General features: G+C 34.2%; 9 protein-coding genes, 16 long non-coding RNA genes and 1 other non-coding gene across 26 annotated transcripts, besides 2 other annotated features; 15 read left to right on the forward strand and 11 right to left on the reverse strand.

Annotated features, from left to right (window-relative positions):
- Positions 1–75: 75 nt before the first annotated feature.
- pga1 (GPI-mannosyltransferase II complex subunit Pga1) lies at positions 76–1,045 on the forward strand. Its single transcript, NM_001356020.2, has 3 exons — positions 76–527; positions 577–697; positions 744–1,045. Exons 1-3 carry the CDS (start codon positions 240–242, stop codon positions 869–871), a joined length of 537 nt encoding a protein of 178 aa, NP_001343070.1. The 5' UTR covers positions 76–239; the 3' UTR covers positions 872–1,045.
- Positions 186–457, reverse strand: SPOM_SPNCRNA.2690. Its single transcript, NR_192058.1, has one exon. It is a non-coding gene; the product is annotated as a non-coding RNA (long non-coding RNA).
- On the reverse strand, positions 953–4,388 carry ire1 (serine/threonine protein kinase Ppk4). The gene is made up of 2 exons (NM_001018816.3): positions 1,260–4,388; positions 953–1,209 (listed from the first exon to the last, which is right to left on the reverse strand). Exons 1-2 carry the CDS (start codon positions 4,302–4,304, stop codon positions 1,036–1,038), a joined length of 3,219 nt encoding a protein of 1,072 aa, NP_593384.1. The 5' UTR covers positions 4,305–4,388; the 3' UTR covers positions 953–1,035.
- On the forward strand, positions 1,451–3,537 carry SPOM_SPNCRNA.555. The gene has a single exon (NR_150924.1). It is a non-coding gene; the product is annotated as a non-coding RNA (long non-coding RNA).
- Positions 4,389–5,048: 660 nt separating the features above from the next.
- On the forward strand, positions 5,049–5,163 carry SPOM_SPRRNA.53. Its single transcript, NR_151439.1, has one exon. It is a non-coding gene; the product is annotated as a 5S ribosomal RNA (ribosomal RNA).
- Positions 5,164–5,386: 223 nt separating this feature from the next.
- Positions 5,387–5,735: an LONG TERMINAL REPEAT.
- Tf2-2 (retrotransposable element/transposon Tf2-type) lies at positions 5,671–9,787 on the reverse strand (the record flags this gene model as incomplete). Its single annotated transcript, NM_001018817.3, has 1 exon — positions 5,671–9,787. The coding sequence occupies one exon, from the start codon at positions 9,785–9,787 to the stop codon at positions 5,786–5,788; it is 4,002 nt and encodes a 1,333-aa protein (NP_593385.2). The 3' UTR covers positions 5,671–5,785.
- On the forward strand, positions 8,268–9,133 carry SPOM_SPNCRNA.2691. The gene has a single exon (NR_192059.1). It is a non-coding gene; the product is annotated as a non-coding RNA (long non-coding RNA).
- On the forward strand, positions 9,236–10,093 carry SPOM_SPNCRNA.2692. Its single transcript, NR_192060.1, has one exon. It is a non-coding gene; the product is annotated as a non-coding RNA (long non-coding RNA).
- Positions 9,954–10,302: an LONG TERMINAL REPEAT.
- Positions 10,303–10,384: 82 nt separating this feature from the next.
- On the forward strand, positions 10,385–11,019 carry SPOM_SPAC1705.02 (uncharacterized protein). The gene is made up of 3 exons (NM_001018818.3): positions 10,385–10,439; positions 10,634–10,730; positions 10,786–11,019. The coding sequence occupies exons 1-3, from the start codon at positions 10,433–10,435 to the stop codon at positions 10,871–10,873; spliced, it is 192 nt and encodes a 63-aa protein (NP_593386.1). The 5' UTR covers positions 10,385–10,432; the 3' UTR covers positions 10,874–11,019.
- A 163-nt stretch (positions 11,020–11,182) lies between these two features.
- ecm33 (extracellular leucine-rich repeat domain, receptor L domain-like Ecm33) lies at positions 11,183–13,159 on the reverse strand. Its single transcript, NM_001356021.2, has one exon. The coding sequence runs from the start codon at positions 12,828–12,830 to the stop codon at positions 11,565–11,567; it is 1,266 nt and encodes a 421-aa protein (NP_001342953.1). The 5' UTR covers positions 12,831–13,159; the 3' UTR covers positions 11,183–11,564.
- On the forward strand, positions 13,132–13,445 carry SPOM_SPNCRNA.2693. Its single transcript, NR_192061.1, has one exon. It is a non-coding gene; the product is annotated as a non-coding RNA (long non-coding RNA).
- A 132-nt stretch (positions 13,446–13,577) lies between these two features.
- On the forward strand, positions 13,578–14,455 carry SPOM_SPNCRNA.2694. The gene has a single exon (NR_192062.1). It is a non-coding gene; the product is annotated as a non-coding RNA (long non-coding RNA).
- Positions 13,580–13,878, reverse strand: SPOM_SPNCRNA.80. The gene has a single exon (NR_151177.1). It is a non-coding gene; the product is annotated as a non-coding RNA (long non-coding RNA).
- On the reverse strand, positions 14,370–14,978 carry SPOM_SPNCRNA.745. Its single transcript, NR_151118.1, has one exon. It is a non-coding gene; the product is annotated as a non-coding RNA (long non-coding RNA).
- Positions 14,979–15,213: 235 nt separating this feature from the next.
- Positions 15,214–15,663, reverse strand: SPOM_SPNCRNA.2695. The gene has a single exon (NR_192063.1). It is a non-coding gene; the product is annotated as a non-coding RNA (long non-coding RNA).
- SPOM_SPNCRNA.175 lies at positions 15,342–16,036 on the forward strand. Its single transcript, NR_150600.1, has one exon. It is a non-coding gene; the product is annotated as a non-coding RNA (long non-coding RNA).
- Positions 16,037–16,765: 729 nt separating this feature from the next.
- SPOM_SPNCRNA.2696 lies at positions 16,766–17,570 on the reverse strand. Its single transcript, NR_192064.1, has one exon. It is a non-coding gene; the product is annotated as a non-coding RNA (long non-coding RNA).
- On the forward strand, positions 16,915–17,877 carry rbx1 (SCF complex, Cul4-RING and CLRC ubiquitin ligase ligase E3 subunit Rbx1). The gene is made up of 4 exons (NM_001018820.3): positions 16,915–17,054; positions 17,243–17,392; positions 17,456–17,546; positions 17,591–17,877. Exons 1-4 carry the CDS (start codon positions 16,980–16,982, stop codon positions 17,596–17,598), a joined length of 324 nt encoding a protein of 107 aa, NP_593388.1. The 5' UTR covers positions 16,915–16,979; the 3' UTR covers positions 17,599–17,877.
- On the reverse strand, positions 17,792–19,034 carry SPOM_SPNCRNA.2697. Its single transcript, NR_192065.1, has one exon. It is a non-coding gene; the product is annotated as a non-coding RNA (long non-coding RNA).
- Positions 18,277–19,598, forward strand: srb10 (mediator complex cyclin-dependent protein kinase subunit Srb10; the record flags this gene model as incomplete). Its single annotated transcript, NM_001018821.3, has 2 exons — positions 18,277–19,406; positions 19,472–19,598. Exons 1-2 carry the CDS (start codon positions 18,424–18,426, stop codon positions 19,596–19,598), a joined length of 1,110 nt encoding a protein of 369 aa, NP_593389.2. The 5' UTR covers positions 18,277–18,423.
- SPOM_SPNCRNA.2698 lies at positions 19,164–20,399 on the reverse strand. Its single transcript, NR_192066.1, has one exon. It is a non-coding gene; the product is annotated as a non-coding RNA (long non-coding RNA).
- Positions 19,877–21,180, forward strand: not11. The gene is made up of 4 exons (NM_001018822.3): positions 19,877–20,015; positions 20,062–20,226; positions 20,363–20,554; positions 20,613–21,180. The coding sequence occupies exons 1-4, from the start codon at positions 19,884–19,886 to the stop codon at positions 21,108–21,110; spliced, it is 987 nt and encodes a 328-aa protein (NP_593390.1). The 5' UTR covers positions 19,877–19,883; the 3' UTR covers positions 21,111–21,180.
- Positions 21,181–21,237: 57 nt separating this feature from the next.
- tsr1 (ribosome biogenesis protein Tsr1) lies at positions 21,238–23,918 on the reverse strand. The gene has a single exon (NM_001018823.3). The coding sequence runs from the start codon at positions 23,675–23,677 to the stop codon at positions 21,326–21,328; it is 2,352 nt and encodes a 783-aa protein (NP_593391.1). The 5' UTR covers positions 23,678–23,918; the 3' UTR covers positions 21,238–21,325.
- SPOM_SPNCRNA.2699 lies at positions 21,679–22,016 on the forward strand. Its single transcript, NR_192067.1, has one exon. It is a non-coding gene; the product is annotated as a non-coding RNA (long non-coding RNA).
- On the forward strand, positions 22,121–22,387 carry SPOM_SPNCRNA.2700. Its single transcript, NR_192068.1, has one exon. It is a non-coding gene; the product is annotated as a non-coding RNA (long non-coding RNA).
- On the forward strand, positions 22,537–23,350 carry SPOM_SPNCRNA.2701. Its single transcript, NR_192069.1, has one exon. It is a non-coding gene; the product is annotated as a non-coding RNA (long non-coding RNA).
- Positions 23,919–23,936: the final 18 nt, after the last annotated feature.

The following is a 23,936-nucleotide window of genomic DNA, read 5'->3' on the forward strand; positions in this document are numbered from 1 at the left end:
TAAATAACAGCTTTAGATATATAGAATGCTTGTGCTGTAATGTATTACTTCCATTTACGAATGTGGTGGAATAGCACATTAACCAACTAGTTCTTCCTTGACATCCAATCGGTAATGAATTATTGGAATAACCATTCCATCCTTTATATTAAACAGAGATAATAATTAATAAATCCATAAGGTTTCATCTCTGACTAAGAACCAAATACTTGGAATTGCTTTGACCTGTGTTTTTCCGAATGCGAGAGTTCAGGCTTATATTCGTACTTCTTTTCTTCTTGCCCTCATTTGCAATAGCAAATACGGAGATTATTAACGTAGAAACTGGAGATTCTAATAAACTGTTGACCTCGAACTCTGTTTGTGATATTGAGTTGTCTAACAACTCTTCAATTCCTCTATTGTTGAAGCCAAATCCAACGATCCCACAAGCGGCTGGTGCTCCACAACAATCAAAATACACATTTTCTGTGTGTGGCTTAAAACCGCTTCAGAAATACCAAATAAGGGCTTCTTGGCCAGCTGTGGTAAGCATTAATGACAATTTATTCAAGGTCTTAACAATAAATTTACTAGTATCCTTCAGACATAATTTTGAATTACAATATAACTCATATTATTGTGGAAATCAATGCCTCGTTTTATTCTCATAATGAAAGTCTGATGAAAAGACCACCATTAGTTCCTTTACGGCTAGGTATGTTTTATAGAGTTTAAGAAAAAATTATATTAACCTTATTTAGTTGTAGAACCATTGCTGCTTGGGTTTTTACCCAAAAGCGTTTTACCAATTGTCGGATTTGTTTTTGTTATAATCTTAATTGCATTGATTTGCATGACAAACTTATTTATTAAACATAAACGAGACTAGCATTGATATTTATGAATATGAATCTGGACTTAATACGAGTATTAGATGAACGATATCTTGTTTATACCAAAAAGAGAAGAAGGTGAATTATAAATGAATGTATTTCATAATAAATAAGGATTAAATTACATATAAAATGACTTTAAGAATTTAGTATGTAAACGTCAATACTCTAGATAACGTTTAAATTGACTTTCCTCGTACAGGACATCTTTAACCAAATGATAACAATGCAATAAAAGCATTGGAAATTTTTCAACAAAATAACTTGTGAATCCGTCTGGTAAATCGCCGAGTACACGACGCACAGACTCCGGTAAGTCTTGATAATGGTGTCTCTAAAAAAGGAAGTTAGTAAAAGTAAAATAATCATCCATTAAATTAATACCTTATTTCTTAATACCCGAAGAATGTCGAGAATTTTGGAACCATCGTACTTCCGATATTTACCAAGGTTATCAACTAGGGACGAGTGTAAACAAGTTGTCCAGTTTTCTCCAATCACAGATTTCGAATTGTTTTCAAGCATTTGAAGTAACGGAGAAGGTGGATCTCTTTCTTCAACTTCGAATCGATCAGAAACATCAATTAAAAAATCAAGCTTTTTGGCATAGTCCCAAAATAACGGATGATTCAAAACCACTTCGATTGTAGGACGCTTGCTTGGCTCAAATGCAATCATATCCTCAATCAAATCAGCGGCCAACACACCACACTCTCCTAATGATTGCAAATGTACCAAACAATAATTTCCTTTAAGAATGTTGCCCTCACAATCATAATGGGAACCAAACGGGTGCATCCCACCAGTTAACGTATAATAAAAAATACAACCGAGGGCAAAAATATCAGTAGCGTGGGAAGCTTGTCGGATTCTACCTTCACGAGTTTTCACTTGTATTTCTTTCGATTGTTGAGACAGGGAACCACTTAAAATTTCCGGAGATCTCCAACCATAAGAACCGGCTGCCTCAAAAGTGGTATTACGAAGACTGCTTTGATTAAAATCTAACTTCTTGCTCAATCCAAAATCGGAAATAAGAGCCCTGACTCGAGTTTTGGAAAGATTTGGCGAATTATTAACAACAAGTAAAATATTTTGTGGCTTTAAATCACGATGAACTAAATCCAAACTATGTAAATGAGAAACCCCAAAAGCTATTTGATATAGCAATGAAACTAGATCAATCGATTTGAATAGGTCATCATAAGCAATTGGTTTTTCGATTAAATCAGATAGGTTGCATTTACATAATTCGATGACAATGTAAAGGAATTGGTCACTTTTTTGTTTGCAATAATAACGAACGATATTAGGATGATTATCACTCTGCTGTAAAAGTGTTATTTCTCTTGATGCTAAGTCATAAAACTCCATTAAAACTCTCTTGACAGCTACCTCCCTATCTTCATAAACACCACGATAAACAATTGTACCATGACTACCATAACCAATTACTTCAGGATAAACAGTCAATGAGTTTACAGTCACTGAACCATCAGTGTTTTGGATTACAGTTGCCTCAGGAAGATGACTTTTTAGGCTGCTATCGAGACTTTTTTGTAAAGGATCAGTTGATTTGTCTTGAATTTCAACAATATTTTCACTCAAGATATCCAATGTTTGATTTTGTTCAAAAGACGCCTGGCTTTCTATCTCGTTGAAGTTAGAAGAAGCCGAATGCTCATCGCTAACTCTCTTTCTTCGTTTGCCTTTACGCCGGCGTTTTGAAGTATCAATTTTATTATTGATAGAAACCGTATTTTTCTGAGATTTTAACGGTCTGACTTCAGAAGAGCGAATCCTAAGAATGGAAAAGAAGGTAACAATTGTAAAAGACACACTTAGGAACATTATAACCCAAAATGTGATAGAAATAGGCGTAGAGGAAATAGGATTTGGATCTAGTAAAGGAATAGGTTTTTTTCCAATTGAAGGTAATGTTTTTGTTGAGCCTTCAGATTCCACGTAAGAAGGAATATCATAACCAGGAAGTCCTGGCAAAGCAAAAAAAGGCTTAGGGGTTGCCATTAGGGAATGAAGTCCAAAAATACTATTCAGTGGAATATAAAATCCATTGTAATAAAGGAAGGAAGCTTCCGGAGCAAGTGATACCAAAGGATAATGACGTTCCGACATCGCAAACCATGCATTACCTATATGATTTATGTATACGTGTTCAGTTTTGTTTCTTGCAATTTGAGGAAACATCGTTTCTAGGTATGTGTCAATCGGTTGTCGAAGCAGAACAGAAGTCGGAAATTTCGCAGGTGTTTGAGATTTGTCTATCTTCTTGTTGTGAGGTAAAGTTACGATATCAAACACTGTGGCAGCAGGAGACATCAAAGGGATGTTCTGTTTTATGAACTTGGAATGGGTATCAACAATGTGCAACGAACTGTCATATGATGAAAGCGCAAGTTTCGAATCAAAAGATGATGAATGAAAAGATTCATACATTATTTCGTTTTTAGTTGGTGTCCAATCGATGTAAACCAAATCAAGTATGACATTGGAATCAGAATATATTGTTATGAAATATTCCGTTCTAGCAATATCAACAAACGATTTATTTGAAACAGTAACCTGGTAATTGAAATCATCAAGCAAGTCCAAACTTTCAGACAATTTTTTACCAGAAGGGTCCTTAAATGATAAATCAGAGTCTGCGCCAGAAGGTACAGAATCTCTTTTTGTACCTAAATTATGCACAGAGTGATGTGTTTCATATCTATGGCCTGAAGGGTATTGAGAGACAATATCCCCGTTTGAAACATCAATAGTGAATAACGTAGTGTTTTTGCTACCAACAAATACATTGTTGTTTAGCAGACGGATTGGTGATGCATGAACGAGGTCCTTTATTGAATGAGGAAGTCTGACTAAGCCAGTTTGTAAATTAAAAGCGTACAATATTCCGCCATCGATAGGTTCTACAAACCAAACTGTATCGTCGTCAGATAAGTAACTGATGTTTAAAGTAGAATCACTGTAAAATTCCCCATGAGTACTATTATAAGATTTAAAATTTGATTGACTTAAAAATTTACTTGACAGAAGCGAATTTTCATCTTTTGTGTATGAGAGACCTGGATTAGCGTTTGTGAAGAGCGACCAAAGTTCTTGGCCGGTAATTCGATCATAAGAATGCAATGATCCATCAACAGTAGCAACTATGAAGGCATTATAAAGACTAGATTCTGCGAAGACATTCTCTGCCGATGGCAATTCTAATACGCCATCCACAGAGGAAGGTGAATCAGCAGTAGGTGAAAAAAGAGCTAATTCATTGTTTGCTTTACCATTGGTTCTTTTATCAAAATAATTAAACGAAGAAGAGGAAGAAGAAGCCCCATGAGCAAATAGAAGAATCAACAACGAAAAAAAGACGAATTTTCTTAAAAATAACAGACGCCCTTTCAAACTCTTCATTGGTAAAAGTTTTTAACAAAAATATTTTTTAAGAGCAACTTAACTAAAAAATTCATTAAAGACGATACATTTGAAGTAGGTAGTAGGTAAACAGATTTGCTCAATAGGTTTTATAAGTCTACTGCGTTAAGTATGGCTAATGCATGAATATTACAATAAAAAACACCAGCTTTACCTTTGAGTATGTAATTGGTGCCAAAAAATGGGAAAACTCATTAAAAGTTTAAGTTCTACTTTATCCAAGGTGTTTAGAAGTAGAGTAGCCTAACATTATTAAATGGAACAGTTGTTGTAACACATTCACTGCAAAATTAGTTTTCGTTCGTTCTAATAGTTTGTGCATATGAGATTTACTATTTCATTAAAAGAATGCTGAAATAAATCTGGTGGAACGCGGATTCGTTGTTTTCCTTTAGTACAAAGTATGCATTATCAGAAGACATAACCTATTGATTAAAACTTATTGTATTAGTAGTAAAAGTTAATGTATTATTACATCGCATGTTAATAAACCTGTTAAACCGTGTTAATTAAACCGAAACACTATCAATATAAAAAATATATATTCTGCATGCTGACATTAGAAATCAAGAATTGGAAATCTGCTAGAAGTTAGAGGCATATATACTTCTAAAAAAAATTAGTGTACCAATGCTTAGACCTCTTATTTGCTTTGGGTATAGTCATCCATAGGCAAAAAAAGCATATATATTCAAATAATTTTACTTTACAAACATACTGTCTACGGCCATACCTAGGCGAAAACACCAGTTCCCGTCCGATCACTGCAGTTAAGCGTCTGAGGGCTTCGTTAGTACTATGGTTGGAGACAACATGGGAATCCGGGGTGCTGTAGGCTTTTTTTATCTTAAATTCACTAAATTCCCCTAGCAGATATGAAGATTGGTTGTTCAATGCCAAATTAGTTCTTCAAATACCTTGTATTGTTTAAAAGGTTGTCTTAAAGTTAATTTCCAGAGATATTCTGCTTTGATAATTTAAACAAAATGTATGCAGGTTTTGTAAATCCATAAGCTAATGAGTTTAAAGTCTGCAATATACACGAATATCAGCATTAATATTGTAAGCTACGCAGTTTGGTATCTGATTTAAGGATACGTAGAACTGCGGTGAGTTTTCCTTGTGATCTATTATATTACAATACACAGGTTGTATAAGTAGCAACTGAGTATAGGTATTGTATTAACTGGGTTATAATGTTACCTATCACTAATATAGCTCATAACTGAACTGAGGAACGAGGTTCAGCAGTAGCTCTATTTATAGTATTCAGATAATATAGATCTTAATAGATTATCATTAAGATCAATCTCCATATCGTATCATACATGGTACGATATATAATTAGAACATGTGACATATAGTGATACGCAACGTAGTGTATTATAGCGTAGTGTAGTATTGCTGACATTGCCCTCCCTAAGATTTTCTATGTAAATCTGAGGATAAGTCATATGTTCTCAGATATTTAGATTATTGTTTTTAATATAATCATTGACAATTGCTTTGTCCGCTTGTAGCGCTGTAGCTAATGTAGTCCATCCTGACATAATAGTACTCGGATTTAGATTCGAAATGTACTTGACATTTAAGTAGAGTACTTGTTCTCTGTTTTTATGTTCTAGGATATGAAGAATTGTTCCAATATCAGACTCATCAATGGTAGCGTAATTGAGTTCTGAATTATGTCGATACTTTTCTAGGTGAGAAACATGAAAAGTAGATGAAAACATGTGCTTGATTGAATCTGGAAGATCCAATTCATAGTTGTTTGGACCCGACTTCTGTAACACATAGAACGGTCCTGCAAAACTAGGTGCTAATTTATTGGATTTATGAAGAAAACCTGTTTTCGTTCTTTTGACCATAACTAGGTCTCCAGGTTGAAATTCTTCAATTTCTTGTATTTTCATATCGAAATACTTTTTCATCTTTATGTTGTTTGTATTCAAGTGTTCTTTAACTGTTTGAAATACTTGGATCGTTTCCTGAGAGTTTTCGTCAGTTTTGTCACTAAAGCTAGGTAACTCTAAAGGTGATAAAGCTGGTGAATAGCGATGTACTATCTCAAAAGGTGTCATTTGAGTTGCTGAATGTATCGCATTGTTGTAAGATTGTTGCACTAGGGATATATGATCTACCCATGTATTTGGATGTGTGCTACATACACATCTTAGTAATTTCTCCACAGTTTGGTTTGTACGCTCAGTTTGTCCATCAGTTTGTGGTCTGTATGGTAACGAAAATTTCATAACGAAATTATATTTATGTGCGAAATCTTTCCACGTTTGGGAAGTAAAAATATGATCATTATCTGCAATGATTTCTTTTGGATTGCCGAAATAAGCAATAACTCGTTGATCAAACATTCGAGCTGTTTGCTCTGCTGTAATGGATTTCGTACAAGGTACTAAGATTGCCATTTTTGAAAATCGGTCAACTACCACGAAAAGTGCATTATAACCAGATGATTCTGGTAAAGCTGTAATAAAATCCATTGATAAAGATTCCCAAGGTCTTTCTGATGGGGGAATTGGTTGTAAAGGTCCATAAGGTTTATGATTCCTAGATTTGTTTATTTGACATGTATGGCAGTTCTGTACATATTCTTGTATTTGTTTTCTTATTCCTTTCCACGTAAATCTACGTAATATAATGTTTGTAAGAAGTTCAATGCCTGGATGAATCAATTTACCTTCTTCATGATACTTTTTAATAATTGTCCTAGTCAGCTGAGTATCATTAGGTAATAAGATTTGGTCTTTACTGTTAATTAGTAAGCCATCTTTGAGTTGGATATTCTCTTCCACTCGTTTGTCTTCATTGTTTAGTAAATTCAACAATTTTGTATCATTCGTATATTCTGTAACCACTTGGTTTTTAAAATCATCGGTTATCGAGATTTGATTAACAAAGTTGATACTATTGTCTTCTGAATCTTTTGGAATTGGTTCTGTTTCGTCAACAATTCTGGATAAGGCATCAGCTATGTGATTTGCTGATCCAGGTCTGTAGTTAATTTCAAAGTTGAAGTCTTGTAAAAATAATTGCCAACGAGCTAAACGTTTGTTTTCAGGCTCGGATTCGTTAGTAATGCGACCAATTAAGTTTCGATGGTCTGTTAAAATTTTGAAAGGTTCGATAGTGGATTCTAAATAGTGTCTCCAATGTTTGAGAGACTTAATGATTGCAAGCATTTCTTTGTCCGATACGCTATAATTTAATTGTGCTTTAGACATCTTTGCTGAATAGTATCCAACAGGATAGTATTTATCATCATCATGTTTTTGAGACAATACGGCTCCTACAGCGACATCTGAAGCATCAGTTTCCAGTAGAATCTTTTTACTGAAATCAAAGTGTCGTAGCACCGGAGGAGAAACTAAACATTGTTTAATGTTTTCTATCGCTTGGGTTTGTGTTGGTGTCCATTTCCAGCGTACATCCTTTTTCAAAAGATTATTGAGTGGATGTGTTAATTGTGATGTCTTTGGAATGAATTTCCTAAGATAATTGACAGAACCTAGAAATTGTCGTAATTCTTTACGATTCTTAGGTTGCTTCCATTGTAAGACTTTGTCTATATTTTCTTGACAAGGCGTAAATCCTTTTTCCGAAATGTGATACCCTATAAATTTTACTTGTGATTGGTGAAATTCACATTTTGCTTGATTGATAATTAAGTTCGCATTTTTCAATTTCTGTAGAACGTCTTTAACATGTTTTACATGTTCAGATTCCGATTTTGAATGAATTAAAATATCATCCATATAACATACTACATGTGATTCTTTGGCTTCACCAAGTATTGTATTGATAAAGTATTGAAAATGTGCTGGAGCTGTAGATATGCCATAAGGCATTACTAGATATTCAAAAACTCCACGAGGACAGCGAAAAGCAAGTTTATGTTCATCTCCTTTTCTTACTCGTATCAAGTGATAGGCACTTTTGAGGTCAAGTTTAGTAAAAATTGTAGAACCTTGTATTTTAGCAAGTAATTGTTCAATAAGTGGTAACGGATATATATTGGGTTTGACATACTTATTTAAAGGTTTGTAGTCAACCACCATTCTCAAGGTGCCTTCCTTTTTCGGAACGAACATTACTGGACAGGCGTTAATGGCTTTAGATTCTCGTATAATTCCACTTTTTAATCCTTGATTAATTTCATCATTCATAGCTTGCATTTTTCCCGGTGGTAGCGGGTAATTTCTGATAGGTAATCTGTAGTTTTCTTGAGTTAGTTCAACTTCAAATTCTAACCCTTTTATTGGCTTTGGTAGCTTTTCCGTATTGGTTTCTGCAGTAATGTCTTTGAATTCTTTATAGATATCTGGTAACTCAGGTTCCTTGACAATATTTGAAACTTTGTTCATTTGAGAGAGCGTGTGTTTACTGCTAGATATTTCAATGTTATTGTCATATAATGTTGTGAAGGAGATAGCAGCTGGATGCGAAAATTTCTTTACAACCAAGAATTCTGTTTTGATTGATATTCCATTTAGACTTATGTTAAGTTTTATTGTTTTGCGATTAATCTTATTTGGATAAACTCCACCATATATCACACTTTTTGACCAGGGTCTGGTAGGCAGTTTATGTGCTCGAACAGTTTCTTCTGTTATAATATTTGCTTGAGCGCCCGTATCGATTAGACAGGGTATTGAGCACTTGAAGTCTGGAAGTTCAGCTTGTAATACCATTTCGTAACGTTTCCTAGTATGATTTAGGAATTTGTTAGATGAGTATTCTATTCTCGAAACATTTGTCTTCCTCAGGTTTCTGCTATTAGTGGTGTTATTTTTCTTTGAAAGGGACTCTTTTCCTAGATTTTTATTTTGCAGTTGAAAACGCTTGTGAGTTTTACCATACGAGGCTGTTCTTTTGTCCTCTAAAAAGTCATAAATTTCACTGATTTCTGATTTCCAGTAATTTCTTTCCTTTAATTTCCTTAAGGAATATGGCAGCATCCATAATATAAACAAGCGAGTATGGAAATCATCAACATTTGCTTTTGACATGAGTTTCCTTATAAATTGAACTTTGTCCAATTGATTTCTAAAACCTTCAAATGTTTTAGTTAAACGATCACCTTTGTTGGATCCTTGTACTTTCCCTGTTTGTCTGAGTAATTCTTGCCATGTAAGACTTCCATTCTCAGAAAACATGCGTTCAGCGAATTGTTGCTCTAATTCTTCTAGGTGATTCAATGTATACTGTCTTTTAGTATGCTCATTTGGGAATAATGAAGGGTATTCAGTAAAGTGTTGATCAAGTTTTGAAATGTAACTTTCAACATCCTTATTAGGATCGAATTTCCCTATCTCTGGTACATGCTTCGATAATATTTTTGCAAAAAGGTTTATTAAATGTTCGTCTGATGTTTGAATTCCATCCAAATTCTCTGGTCTCCATCGTTTTGCTCTTGCTTTCATATAACGATAATTTGCGTAGGACATTGTATATGTTTCCCTTTGGGAGATTTCAAAAGGGATAACAGTCCTTCCAAAGTTCTTTCTCCTTTGAACCCAGAAGGAGAGAAATATATATATTTATGATATATATTTATTCAATAATTCCTTTTTCCTAAAAGGAGTTAATTGTAGATCACAAGAGTTCAGTTATTGTAAGCTACGCAGTTTGGTATCTGATTTAAGGATACGTAGAACTGCGGTGAGTTTTCCTTGTGATCTATTATATTACAATACACAGGTTGTATAAGTAGCAACTGAGTATAGGTATTGTATTAACTGGGTTATAATGTTACCTATCACTAATATAGCTCATAACTGAACTGAGGAACGAGGTTCAGCAGTAGCTCTATTTATAGTATTCAGATAATATTGATCTTAATAGATTATCATTAAGATCAATCTCCATATCGTATCATACATGGTACGATATATAATTAGAACATGTGACATATAGTGATACTCAACGTAGTGTATTATAGCGTAGTGTAGTATTGCTGACAAATATTTCACATTAACGATATATGCTATATTTCGTTAAGCTATGGTCACCACCATAAATTGCCCGTTTTTCTTTTTTACCTCATAAGAAGTGTGAGTTGCAGTTTGATTGATGATACAATTTTTGCTAAGATGTCTCGTAAGTTTTAAACCTTTGAGAATGAAGAAGAAATTCTAAAAATTATTATCCCCCTCTCAGCAGGGAATAGCTGCGTTGAACTATCTCTTTTATACTTGCTTATTGATTTTTAGTATTCTTTTAGCCTTTTTCACATTCTGATATTCATTAAAATTAAAACTATATCTATAATTTGTAATTACTAATGTTACTAGGTGGAAATCAGCGTGATGTTGACCGTGCTCGCAATTTAAAGAAGTCTCAAGCTTCTAAAAAGAAACAAGCCGGAGATCCTACCAAACGTCTTGAAGCGTAAGTGGAATGGAATCAGGATTTTGTTTAAAAACCAATTAGCTAATATTTTAAGTCAAGCTGAAATTATGCGTGCTAAACAACGTGCAGCTGATGAGCGCAAGGCAGCGGAAGCCAACGGTGGCTCAAAAGGAAAAAAATAACTATATTCGAAATTTTGTTAAAGGGCAGTTTATTCCATCCTTTTAAGTGGTGTTTTTCCACAGTACATTGGCTCTTTATTCTGTTATTTTTCTTCAATTTTACCTCTATTTTGATAAAAACAATAAAATCTATATTTCTAAGTAAAGAGTAAATAAACTCGGTAGTCTTGCAATCTATAATAACATCCCATTAAGTTACTTAATCATTTACTCGTAATTTCTTAACTCTCGGTTATGCATATCATACGCCTTATGTCTCATCTTTGCCAATCAAATTATTTTATTACTAACTACCGCGCGCCTTGTATTAAAAATTAAAAAAATCAAATTCAAGATATACTAAATGCAAATATTCGATAGACTAATTATAAAAAAGGCAAAATCAATAACTTTGAAAATAGCCTAAGAGCAACTCATATAAATAATTTAAAGCTCAAATTAAAGAAAAGGAACATCAAACCTTCTCAACACTTTTCTAAGATCATATAGAAGTTAATCTCTTCTAAAGATATATGTTTAATCACACCCGATTATAAAGAAGAAAATAAAACGGCCTGTATTAATAAACATTTCAGTAACCCACATCACCAGAGATAAGCCAGCTCATCTCGCCAAATAAGTATCGGTAACATTCAAATATTAATTTTCTATACTTTCGATAAAAAAAGTAACAAATTGTTCATGACGACACTTACATAGCAAGAGCAGCAACCAAAAGAGATCCCAAAACTAAAGCACCAGCAGTGAAGCCGTTAGAAGCGGCTGAGCTTTCATGGGAGGAAGAGGAAGAGGAAGATGCAGAAGAATCAGAAGAGTATGAAGTGGTGGTAGCAGAACCAGTGGCAGATGTGGCAGATCCACTAGTAGCAGAGACAGTGGAAGACAAATCATAAGAACTAGTAGCAGAAATGGTAGCAACACTACCTTGGCAAGTGAAATCATCACCCTTAATAACACTGTCATCATTGGACCAAGGGCAAGTGAAATTGGTAGCCTTAGTCTCGACAGTGAGAGCACCCTTCACATCACTCAAATCAGGCATATCAATGCTTGAGAAGTTACCGAGAAGAACTAAACCACCACCAATTTCAGAGATGACGGGGAAACCATCAATAGAAGTCAAACCAGTATCGTTAATAACGAAACCACCACCAACAGTGGTAAGGTTAGGGAAGTTGAGGGAAGTAAGCTCAGGAGAGTACAAAACAGCAAAACTTTGTCCGATTTCGGTAAGGTAAGGAACCGAAATGTTATCCAGAGTAGTGTTAGAGAAATACAAGTTACCAGCAGCACTCTTCAAGTTACCAATAAAGACGTTGCTGATACCATCAAAAGTAGCAGTGGTAACGTTAGAAAGTTTACTGAAGTTTACGCTTACACCCTTAGAGTTAGCGGAAATCTGGATATTTTGAGCACTTTCGAGGCCCTCCATGGTGATCTCCTGAATATAACGATTGTTGGTTACTTGGAAAGTAGTGACGGAATCCAAACTGATACCGTCAATAGCTTGAAGTTGAGTGTCATCAATTACGACACTATCAGAATCGGAAAGACCAGCGTTAAATTGAAGCTCCTGTAAGTTTGGTAAAACAGCAAGATTTAGGCTTCCAACCGAAGTGAGCTCAGGGGTAGCAAGGTTGTTCATGCGGATCATGTTGTTAACGTTAAAAGCACCAGAAACGTTTTTCAAAGAAGGGAAGGAAAGAGAGGTCAAATATTGACCATCAGAAACCACAACATCACCTTGAACGGACTCAATTCCATTAACAGTAAGGGTGGTGATGCCAGAGTTACCAGCATCAGAAATGTACAAATCACCATTCAATACAGTACAGCTGTTAAGCTCGTCAAGAGTACCTTGGGCGGAGATATTGTAAGGGCCGCTGGAGCAGTTGGAAGCAGCTTGTACGCGAGCTGCGGCGAAAAGAAGAGTGAGAGCGAATGATTTGAACAACATATTGACTTTAGACTATATAATGTAGAAATATGATTGGAAAAATATAACGAAAGATAGTTTTTAGGATGCAAAAAGGGAATATGAAGGTAAATTTGTTAAATCAAAAGAGAAAGAGGACAAATATGTAAAATGCGTTTATAAGGGGAAACGTAGTAATAATCAAAAAGACAGAGATTGACCACAAAAGATATGCAGAATAGCGGGTATTTATAAAAGGTATATGCTATATATTACGGGTAATATATATGATATGTTTTATAAATGAATGCGTGGGTAATGAATAAAGAAGTAAAAGAGTGTTTAAAACTCAAATGTAGTTCGCTGAGGATGAAGCGAGTTGCGGAAAAGACATCTATATATACCCGGAAAATGCAAAGAATTGTGACTTGTTAGATAAAAAGGGGGACAACGAGGTGCGCAATTTCGTTGCAATGTTTACTGTAAACAATGAGTAATTGTGTATTGCTGGTTGCTAGGCCACAACACCAACGAGGAGCTTGCGACCAAACTTTGAAGACCGTTTATTGGCTAAACTTGTACGTTTACGAGTAATTTGACTCTCGTTAAACACATTGGCATGACAACAAGGCGTTCGACTCTTTACAGATTGAGAATTGTAAACACTCAATGTAAACAATGCTGTATTTTCTGTCAAAACTTCATTTGTATTCCAGCTTTGGTTTTAAGGTTATTCATCGCATAAACATTTAAAGGGAGAGACACAAACCGCAGTGTTTGACCCTTAAAAAGTCACATTCACGGGCTTTTAAACGTGACATCACTTGTTTGTTTTAGTGAAAAATAACAGTCACCAGATCTCTGAAGAGGTAGGATTTTTTTATACTAGAAAAAAGCAGAAAATCATAAATATTATTTGGTATAGAAAATGCTTCTTCCAGCTATGCTAATCTTGTTTATTTTTCGCTCATATGCAACGGTATTTACGTTTCCGTAAATGGTTTCAGACATTTGTTTACTGACAATTACCGTTACCGCAGCAACGATCTGTCCATCTGCAGTGTAAACAGATTTATTTAGTCATGTAAACAAAGTATTTACCGTGCTGTAGAGAAGTAGAGGCGCAGTGGATATGCTTAGCAAGTTGAAGGAGAAAAGATTGCAAAGGTCATACCGGTATTCAACTGATTGACTAGACTGAACTGTACTGTACTTCAGAAGCATTTACCTGTTACTTTTTAACTTCTTGTAGTTTCGATGATTATTTTGGCCTTTGTGTATTTCATCTTTGTGTGACATCCAGTTATTACTTTAAAACTTAAGTAATTTATATTTCCCATTTTTGATGCACTGAGTGAGAAAAAAACTACTTGATTATTCAAATTTGTTCAATATTTTAAGAAATAGCAAACAACAGTCTACAAAATTATTTTGGCAATACAGTTTAATCAGAAATAATGTTGAAAGGCATAAATGATTTTTAAGTTGATTTTATGTTTATTTTTTTTGTGAATAAGCTATATTATCTTCCACTGTCTAGGATGATTTGCTTCAGAAAATTATTTAATCATTGTTGAAGGTTGAACAATTCTAGACTACTGTGCATGATTTAGGAATAGAATATGAATGTGGATATTTTAAATATTGATCTAGAATAAATGCCCTAATTGGAGAATATGTATTGTATTTAGAAGCTAGTACTCCAAGGTAATAAAATGTATGCTGAAACATAAAATGTTTTTTTGCTATACATGTGCACTGTAAGCTAGACTGTTGAATGTATATGAATATTAAGTCAGTAGAATGCTTGCATCATTTATTACACAAAGTTGAAATGATTAACTCCAGAGATTTCGGGTACTTGTTAAAAAGCATCTTAAGGTGATTAGTTCCGTCATGGTTTTTATAAATTCCTTTACCTTCTATCTCGAAGTAATCTTATAGGAGCGATTACACATCAACTCATATTAAAAATTTAACTTTGATTACTGTAACTTGCCTATTTTTTACATTCGTAGTGTAATCATAATTACCGTCCAAATATTCAAGTAAAAAGCGGCGTTGTAGTCTGATGGAGATGCCCGTTATACAAATTGAGTAAAGCACTCATTTAAGACTGTTTTGCTATTTGGAACCTTTTTATTTTTTTTTTATTTTTTTTATTTGTTCTCTTGTGTGACGTGAGTTAGTAGTTAATCGCTGCGATTATAAAAGAAATTGATTTTTAATACACAAAGTATATCTTTAATTTATCTGAGCCGCGCTTTTTTTTATTTATTTAAAATTTCGTATCCTTGCATACAGGCTATATTTATTTACTTATTCAATTTTATTTTGTTTGCTCTTTTGGCATTTGACGGGGATATATATTTTAGAGAATTGAGTATTTTTACAAAAAAAAAAAAGACAAAATTAATGACAGAGCGATGTAAATAAGTAAAAGTACATTAGCATTTTTTCCTCAAATTCAAGATCCGTAGGCTATGATCTCTTCATGTTGCAAAATGTTTGTAGACAGGCTCCAAACTTTTAAAAAACTACTTATTCCAAAACATGCTTGCCTCAACGAAGTATCGCTACCGTTCTCTTTCGTTTTACTAACAAGTTCAATTTGTTTCTTGTTTTTGTATTAGTCGATTTTTAATATGCACAGGCTTGCATAAAGATAGTTAATTATAAATTTCATTTGTTTGATTTTAAGCTTAGCATTTCATTCAGCTCGACTTCAAGCTGACAATCCCCAATGCAAATATCCTTGCGTCTCGTTAGGCAGGTTACATTTCCAATAGTTTGAACGTAGCTTCCGCGTTATTATACTTTGCCAGTTTTAGTGCATTGTATAGCTACACAGTATTTTGGTTTTAAACTTAGCGAGATATCTCAAAACCCCTTGGCATGCTCTTAGCACGGTACTTAGCTGTAGATCCTTTTAAAATTTGCTAACAGATGTAAACTTGAAAACCAGATTTTTCGGCTTAATATATTCCATCTATCATTTAAATCTCTTTGATGATAACTTTCAAAAATTGAAGGAAATCCGATGTTGACGATGAAATCACTGTAGATACGAATGTTTACTCAACGAAATTACCATACAATTTGATGCCGATCATTTTAAAGACATTTTTAGCAAAATATAAGCAGTCAAACTAGTAGAAATTTTTACAAAAAAAAGCCATATACGAGGTTTGTTTAGTACAAATGACTATACGATCGCAATAATATAGTAATCAAATGAGCCACAGGAGGCAGCAGCTGTGTATAATCGGAAATTAAAATCCTAGTAAAGATACACCCGATCTATAGAAATGATATTCTTGTGTTCATTATTTTTCAAGTTTTGTAAACTATTATTAATTTTGCATACTAGCAAAGACCATTTACAACAAATAGTGCAACCTACTTTTGAAAACTTTTGTAATCAGAAGACGAATATGCTGGACTAAAATAAACATTAACTGCATCTTGTTCTACGATTGTTATATTGAGATGGTTTATTTATTAATTGTATGGATAAAGCTTTTTTCAATCAGTCTTGAATTTCAGAGTCAATACAAGTTAAAAATAAATCAATTTTGGAATTAACTTCCCTTGTATATTTCACTTCCAAGGTATTTATATTTGGATGAAATACAATAATAAAAAATAGCTCTATTACTTCAGAAAAATTCGCTGAATGTGTTCAATTTGATATGCTAGAGAAGGTACAATATTATAGATAAATAGGGCTATTTACTAATTTTGGTTGAAACGTTTGTAGGAAACCGTCTTCAGTACTTCGATATTATATACAAAACTTATTCAATAGATGTCTAACGAGCACACATAATACAAATAATATCTAAGAAACTTGTATTGTCATCATGTAACATAGAATTAAAAGTTTACACATTTAAACAAACTGAGTAATTTAATGTAGCTAAATAGATATAGTGCTAAACACTCATGAAACAGCAGATGAATAATCATCCTTCATTTTTTGAGTACGCATTTTGCGATTGAAAGATCCATGATCCATTATTTATTATATTAAATACTTGTGTTTTAGCAAAATTTATTACATTACTCCAAAAATTATCTTATGTTTGAGTATTGCTTAGCGAAGCTGCAATTTTCAACCCCCTTTATCACACCGCTTAAACATCTCATCTTAAAACGAAGTAGCGGCTTTGCTCTATTTTACTCATCACAATGGAAGATGAAATGCAAATAGACAAGAAGGAGGTGGAAATTGAACAAAAACCTCCTCGATTTGAAATTAAAAAGGTTCGTCATTATTTTTATGATCATGTTCTTCATGTGTATCAAATTTGCCATAAAGCAAAGTAAACTGTGAAAATTAATACCCAAAGATATATTTGCTATTTTAAAATAAGCATACACTTAAGTACTAGTTTACTCTCTTTGCTTTTTTTATGAGTTCTTCTGATTCATATTGCTTACCTTCAATTTAGTGGAATGCTGTAGCATTATGGCAATGGGACATTGTTGTAGATAACTGTGCTATCTGCAGAAATCATATTATGGACTTATGTATTGAGTGTCAAGCTAACACCGATTCTGCTGCTGCTCAAGAGTGCACAGTGGCATGGGGAACTTGTAATGTAAGTTTTAATTCGATTTCTTTCGTATTCTTAGCTCAGGACTGTTTTTAACAAATACAAAAGCATGCATTTCACTTTCACTGCATCTCAAGATGGTTAAACACTAGGAATGTTTGTCCTTTGGACAATCGTGAATGGGAGTTCCAACGTTATGGTAGGGTATATTAAGACGAGCCTACTTTACTAACTTTATCTCAGGTCATTAATAACATTTATTAAGTACTTACTTTTTTGTTGGTAAAAATATTTCAATGGAGCAGAGCGTTTTATTAATGAAATGACATGAATCAATTAAAATTTCCTAAAATCATGACTACTTGTGGCTAGTTTAAGTTTCCATGTGACTTTGAATTGTTATTTATATTTATTTACTCCAATTACTCAGATAGTGGACGAATATATCAATTTATTTTATTGCTTGTCAAATAAAATTTCCTACAGACAGTTTTTAACTACACATCATATAAATTAAGACATTATATCACTACTTTGTATACACTTGAAGAATTAGAACATTACTTAAATCATCAAAAGAAATGGCATACTTCTAAAGTGCTATTGTTAAAATTGAATAGGCATACAGACATTATGCTGCATATCGCATGACAGAATGCGAATCATTGCTTTCGAGAAGAATGTCAGTGGTGAGATACAAAAGCTCAGTAGTGCACGGATTTTCTATACTTGCCAATCAATTCACAAATTCAGTTAACTTTTAAATAAGAACAAACAGCTTTATGAAAATTACCATCTGATGTTTAAAACCTTCAGTTTATCAGACTTGGTGTTTTCGTTAATAGTGGGTAGGCATAAAAAGATTCGTGGTACTTTGACTCTTTATTCGCCTAATACTAATGTTTCTGTCGCCTTCGTCACTTCCCACTATAGAGAGACCTACATTCATCTGACTTTTTAAGTGATACTAAAAAGTCGGATACTTTTTATATAAAGACTGTAAAAAGCATCCCTATGTGATTGAATGTGTATATATCCATCTCTTTAAAGGTTTGATAGGGTAGGGTCATTTCAGCATGAAAGACGGTTATAAAATTATTGGGTTTATCTCATCTGGAACTTATGGAAAGGTTTATAAAGCGGTTTCATCTAATTCGAATGATAAACGACTGTTTGCAATTAAAAAGTTCAAAGCTGAGTCAAAGCAAGTAAGCTCGAATGCTCAACAAACCGGCGTTTCTCAAAGTGCTATTCGTGAAATGATGCTGTGTAGAGAAATTCAGCATGAAAATATAGTTAGCTTGGTTCAAGTTTTACTCAAAGATGGCACAATTAGCATGGTTTTTGAATACGCCGAACACGATCTGTTGCAAATTATTCATTTCCATAGCCGATCTAGAACAAGACAAATTCCACCATCAATTTTAAAAAGTATTCTATGGCAGATCATTAATGGTGTAGCATACCTACATGAAAACTGGATTATGCATCGAGATTTGAAACCAGCAAACATAATGATTACAGCTACAGGCAAGGTAAAAATTGGGGACCTAGGGCTGGGAAGGCTCATTCGGGATCCCATATTACCATTTTATTCCAGCGATCGTGTAGTAGTTACTATTTGGTATCGTGCGCCAGAGCTACTTTTGGGAGCTCACGATTATACCCCAGCAATAGATGTTTGGGCAATTGGTTGTATTTATGGAGAAATGCTTGCTCTTTCTCCTCTTTTCAAAGGAGATGAAATAAAAATGGAAGATAAAAAAGTCGTTCCTTTTCAGAGTACTCAAATGCTACGCATAATGGAGTTACTAGGCACACCAACAGAAGAACGCTGGCCAGGTCTCAAAAATTATCCAGAGTACTATCAATTATCATCATTTGAAGTTCGTTACTGGAATAATTTGCTTCCTCAGTGGTATCAAACCGTAAAAAATCGGGATCCGCAAGGGTTAGATCTACTGATGAAAATGCTACAATACGATCCAAAATCACGCATAACTGCTAAGCAAGCTTTGGAACACGTTTTTTTTACTTCCGATAAATTATGGACCACTAGGTACGTGTTCTTCCTTTTCCTATTTATCATCGAAAGAAATAAGCTTTTACTAACTCACTTTTTAGCCCATTTTTAAATCAACCTATTCATTATCCAGAAAGGAGAATTTCAGAAGATGATTCCGAGGTTTCCTCCAAACGCGTACTATCTACTTCACTAAGGTCCGAAAGTAAACGTTTTAAAGGAAATTGATTGTTAATGCTTCCCTTAAGCTATTTAAAAGATTATCTGTAATTTTCAATTAAATATTTCGCCTTTTCTTGGACGTATATTTGATATTCTGTCTACGCAGGGCACCGTCGTTTTATTTAAGAATACCTAAAAAACTCACGATTATTTATTCATATTTTTGACCATTGAGATACTAAAATTTTTTTTCAACTATTCTAATATATGGTTCAAACCATACATTTTTGCTAGTACATCCACGTTGTGACTCATTATTCTTATTGTTTTAGAGGGAAGATTCCAACAGCCATGTTGGGTAAGGAATGGGAAAACACTAGCTTTGCAGAAATTGGTCTACTACATCAAGCGCCTAACGATAATGACTTAGAAAAATTTCAACATGCTCTAACGTTAATGAGTGAGGCTGATAACTCTAGCGATGTACTAACTTATGATTTTTTACTGGATTTTCTCTAACTTGCCATAGCTTTTAATACCACTTATTAGTGACTTTTTAATATGGTTTTATTATCAGAAAACACCTTTAAAATGGATTCCTTTTCTAGGTCACTTTTTTAATACCTGGCAATCTTGTAGTTTTCCTCCCCGCAGATATTTGCTAGCTAAAATACTTTCAGGGAGAATTTCAGAGGTATGTGTAAAGAGAAAAAGAAAGCAGTTTATTTTTTTTTGTTTCGATACGTCAATTTTCGAACGAAACTTTTGTGATTGAATTTTTTTTTTGCCATAACAAATGCAAGTTGTTTGTTGGTACTAACTATGCATAGTTGCTGAAAGTTTCTCCTTTTGAGCTTGCCGCTTCTGTAACTAGCCAGGATGTAGTCGAAGCTGATTCCCTAGTTGAAGAGAATGAGTTACAGGCTTGGCTAGAAAAACAAGAACTTGTACCGTCTTCCTCTAATTTTCTAAATTCTTTTTGGATTTCAGGGGGAGAGAGAGAGCTAACGGAAGAGGAACAGGTAAGATTATCCTTTTTTTTTCAATTTTCGAGGAATTGCTACTGACATTTCGCTTTAGAATTCTTTACTTCAAAGCAACACGACGTACACAAATTCTGATTTGCCTGCCTCCAAGCAGCTTGAATCTTTTATTTCGATGAACCTTTCTTATAGTAAAGTTTTTTTCCTTCATCTTCTACAGCACTCTGATTCCTCGTTTAACGATAAATTTCTCTTGCTTCTTGCTAATATTCCCGTTACAGTTTCAAATGTAGAAGTCTTACTTTATTTATTGCAACAAGAAGAAAGCCTTGCTCAATTTGATCTTAACGGCAAATCTTTTCTTTATCACATGCTTGTATCCTTGCATAACCAAGTTACCAATACATCACATTTAGAAAAGCAACGAATATCCACTGTTGCGACTTTATTTATATCCAAACTATTCGAAATACCTTCTTTATCTGAGTATTTATCGAGCACATTGTTTTTAGATCTTCAGGCCTTTTGCATCGTTGCTTTACCGCAATCAGCTAAGCTATTCCAAAAAGTAAAAGCATTAAAAAATAACCCTTGAGTTATTGAAAAGTTAGTATAACTCTATTATTTATTCGTATCTATTTAGAAAGCTTGAGTTACGATACTTCTAACATTAAATTTAACACACAAGTACTACATTTCCATAATATCCCAATATCCCAATTCTCTGCTAGAGTAAAATAATTAGAGTATTCCATTTTTTATGCCTAAACCCATTACCAAAAACTAAACTACTAATATTCACAAATTTTTTTATGAATCAATATCCGTAACCTTGAATAACTCGCAAGGTAAAGGATACATACGCTTATAAAGCGACATAGCTACAGTATCTTGTACTGTAATTTTACCATTAAAAGTTGCCTTGAAATAACCGTGGGTACCAAGTGGTTCCTTAATATAACCCGTTCGCCCTTGTTTAGTAAAAAGCTGAATAGGTTTGAACCAAATAACGTCTTCTGGATTAAAAAACATATATCTAATAGTGACCAATTTTTTGTGTACTTTGAAAGGATGACCTGTTAGAACAGCTCTTTTAGCAATGACAGAATTGGTATCACAATTTACATATGAGCCGGTAGCGGCAAGACGCAAAGAGTTATCCGATGACTTTTTGAACATTATTATAGGTACATTACCAAAGACGATAGGAGAAATAACAGATGCGATAACAGCTTGCTTAGGTGGAAGATATCTATGATATTTTTGTAAGTTGTTGGAAGCACCAGAAGCCGTGGGATCTGAATAAAGAGGTCGAACCATAAAACGGCGAGGTCCAATTTGAAGAAGAAGTTCTTCTTTGGATTCAATGGGCTCTTCATATTCAGAATGCTGCATTGCAGTAAATTGAGAAACAGTCAGTTTATTCTCATATTGTAGCAAAGAATAAAGCACTAAAAGATTCCAAGGCTTATTATAATACTCGAATATTTCAATCGGAACGTTCCTAAGTTCCACATAAACAGCCTTTCCAGGCTTAGCTTCACCAATAAAAGGCTGCTTTAAAAATTTATTCTTCAAATTCCGATAGTTTTCAAATTTAAACAACTGTCTCCATTCCCTTGGTTCATTAGGATCATACTCATCTGCATCCCATTGACTAGTATAAAGACTCCGTAGACCCCTATATTTTTTAAAGCGCTCCCTTGCTAATTCATTAGGTTGAAGCTCTACCTCATCGGGAAATTCAAGTTCTTCCTGTAATTCTTTTTGCTTCTTGCGGTATTCCTCGTATTGTCTAACTTCTTCTTCTTCCGATAAATCAACAAACATTTCCGATTTAGCATCATCGATTGTTTCTTCTTCGTCACTATCAATTTTCTCTTCAGCAACATGGTTAGAAATTTCTTGATTATCCTGATCTTCTATAATAACTTCAGTATCCTCAACATCACTATATTGATCGGATTCCTCATCTTCATCTGGAATCCAAGTAGCTTGGTACGTTGAGGTACCTTTTGGTACACGTTTCGCAACCGCAACTGGCTCTTCCTCATCGTCAAAATAGTAAAAATCATCCAGACGAACACCACGCGATGCTTCTTTTCCAACTTCAGAATCCATATCAGTATCCATATCATCTATTATAGGCCCCAAGGACTCTAATGAATCCTGTTCTTGAGTAGGACTACACAATTCCACTAACCCACCAGTCAAATTGGTATCTTCATCCATTGAAATCCCACGAGAATTTTGTATACCTTGAGGAGCTTCATAAATGCGATTGATAGCAAAGTCCCCGAAACCTTGGATATGTATTAAACGATTCGGGTCTAAACCCTTGCCACGCACAATTCCGCGAACTAAAAGATTTCCGTTACTATAAGAGATTTCTTGAGACAACAAGTAAGATCTTGAATCACGCCAATGTATTCCACGTGGATGTGATGTACACAATGCACGCATAACGTTCAAAGCATCCTGAGAAACATCCGCGGCAAACACACGTTCTTGGTCTGAGAAAAAAAAGTTCATAAAGCTCTGTAGCGACTTTTTAACTTCGTTCCGAGTCTTTAAACTATCCACCTCAGAAAGATCATGTACCATAGACAAAACACTGGAAATTCCTTGCCCTTGAGTTGTGCGAACAATGAGTTCGCCAAATTCATCAACTTCTTGGACAGCAGAAAGAACGAAAATAACATAATCCGAAACTTTACAAGCATCGATAAGAGAATAAAACTCCCGTTTAGGAAGCAGAAACAATAAATTCTGTTTAAACCGATCAATTGTTGTAGAATAACTAATCGAATCCTTGTCAAACTTGGGCAAACTAGCTTCAGGATCAATGCTACGCAGTAAATTGGTCAGAACGTTCCAAGAGTCAACATTATTGCAAAGGGGTACAATAGTGATAACTTTTGGGGCACCATTTTTCCCTCCAAAAATGCGGTTGTTCATTGCGACTTCCGTGCGCTTATTTAACTGAATTTGCTTGGCAGTGTTACGGCGATCTGCCTTTGTAGAAGTATGTACAATATTTTTGGGTCCGCTTCTATGAGGCTCAACTTCATTTTTGTATTTCTCCTTTAAAGATGACTTTGAAGCGTGTTTAGACTTAAACGGCTTCTTAGCTTTAAACGTTGATCGATGATGATGAGCCATAATAAAGCGTCCTAAAGTGAACCTTAAGAATATATAAAATCTCTTTTATAAAGATATACCCTACAACGATATCAAATTAGCTAGAACTATTTGAGTATTTTTATAGATTTTCCGAAGTTGCAGTACAGAAGCCAGACTACCCCAAACAAATTTTCACCAAACCGTATTTCCAAGTAGAAAAAAATTTAACCACTTTCCAGTACAACGTAGTAAACAGTCGTCGTAAAGTGGAAGTTGGTATACGAAACGAAAAAATTAT

This window comes from Schizosaccharomyces pombe, assembly GCF_000002945.2.
Source record: "Schizosaccharomyces pombe strain 972h- genome assembly, chromosome: I".
Lineage (NCBI taxonomy): Eukaryota > Fungi > Ascomycota > Schizosaccharomycetes > Schizosaccharomycetales > Schizosaccharomycetaceae > Schizosaccharomyces > Schizosaccharomyces pombe.

Bases quoted from the DNA above. Each gene is read 5' to 3' on its own strand.
- SPOM_SPAC1705.02 (NM_001018818.3), top strand. The intron at 10,731-10,785 runs GTAAGTGGAATG...TAATATTTTAAG, and splicing joins CCTACCAAACGTCTTGAAGC to TCAAGCTGAAATTATGCGTG.
- pga1 (NM_001356020.2), top strand. From the start codon at position 240: ATGCGAGAGTTCAGGCTTATATTCGTACTTCTTTTCTTCTTGCCCTCA. The intron at 528-576 runs GTAAGCATTAAT...TAAATTTACTAG, and splicing joins GGGCTTCTTGGCCAGCTGTG to TATCCTTCAGACATAATTTT. The intron at 698-743 runs GTATGTTTTATA...AACCTTATTTAG, and splicing joins ATTAGTTCCTTTACGGCTAG to TTGTAGAACCATTGCTGCTT.
- tsr1 (NM_001018823.3), bottom strand. From the start codon at position 23,677: ATGGCTCATCATCATCGATCAACGTTTAAAGCTAAGAAGCCGTTTAAG.
- not11 (NM_001018822.3), top strand. From the start codon at position 19,884: ATGTTGGGTAAGGAATGGGAAAACACTAGCTTTGCAGAAATTGGTCTA. The intron at 20,016-20,061 runs GTACTAACTTAT...AACTTGCCATAG, and splicing joins AGGCTGATAACTCTAGCGAT to CTTTTAATACCACTTATTAG. The intron at 20,227-20,362 runs GTATGTGTAAAG...AACTATGCATAG, and splicing joins TTTCAGGGAGAATTTCAGAG to TTGCTGAAAGTTTCTCCTTT.
- rbx1 (NM_001018820.3), top strand. From the start codon at position 16,980: ATGGAAGATGAAATGCAAATAGACAAGAAGGAGGTGGAAATTGAACAA. The intron at 17,055-17,242 runs GTTCGTCATTAT...CCTTCAATTTAG, and splicing joins CTCGATTTGAAATTAAAAAG to TGGAATGCTGTAGCATTATG. The intron at 17,393-17,455 runs GTAAGTTTTAAT...CAAATACAAAAG, and splicing joins TGGCATGGGGAACTTGTAAT to CATGCATTTCACTTTCACTG.
- ecm33 (NM_001356021.2), bottom strand. From the start codon at position 12,830: ATGTTGTTCAAATCATTCGCTCTCACTCTTCTTTTCGCCGCAGCTCGC.
- ire1 (NM_001018816.3), bottom strand. From the start codon at position 4,304: ATGAAGAGTTTGAAAGGGCGTCTGTTATTTTTAAGAAAATTCGTCTTT. The intron at 1,210-1,259 runs GTATTAATTTAA...TTCCTTTTTTAG, and splicing joins TTCGGGTATTAAGAAATAAG to AGACACCATTATCAAGACTT.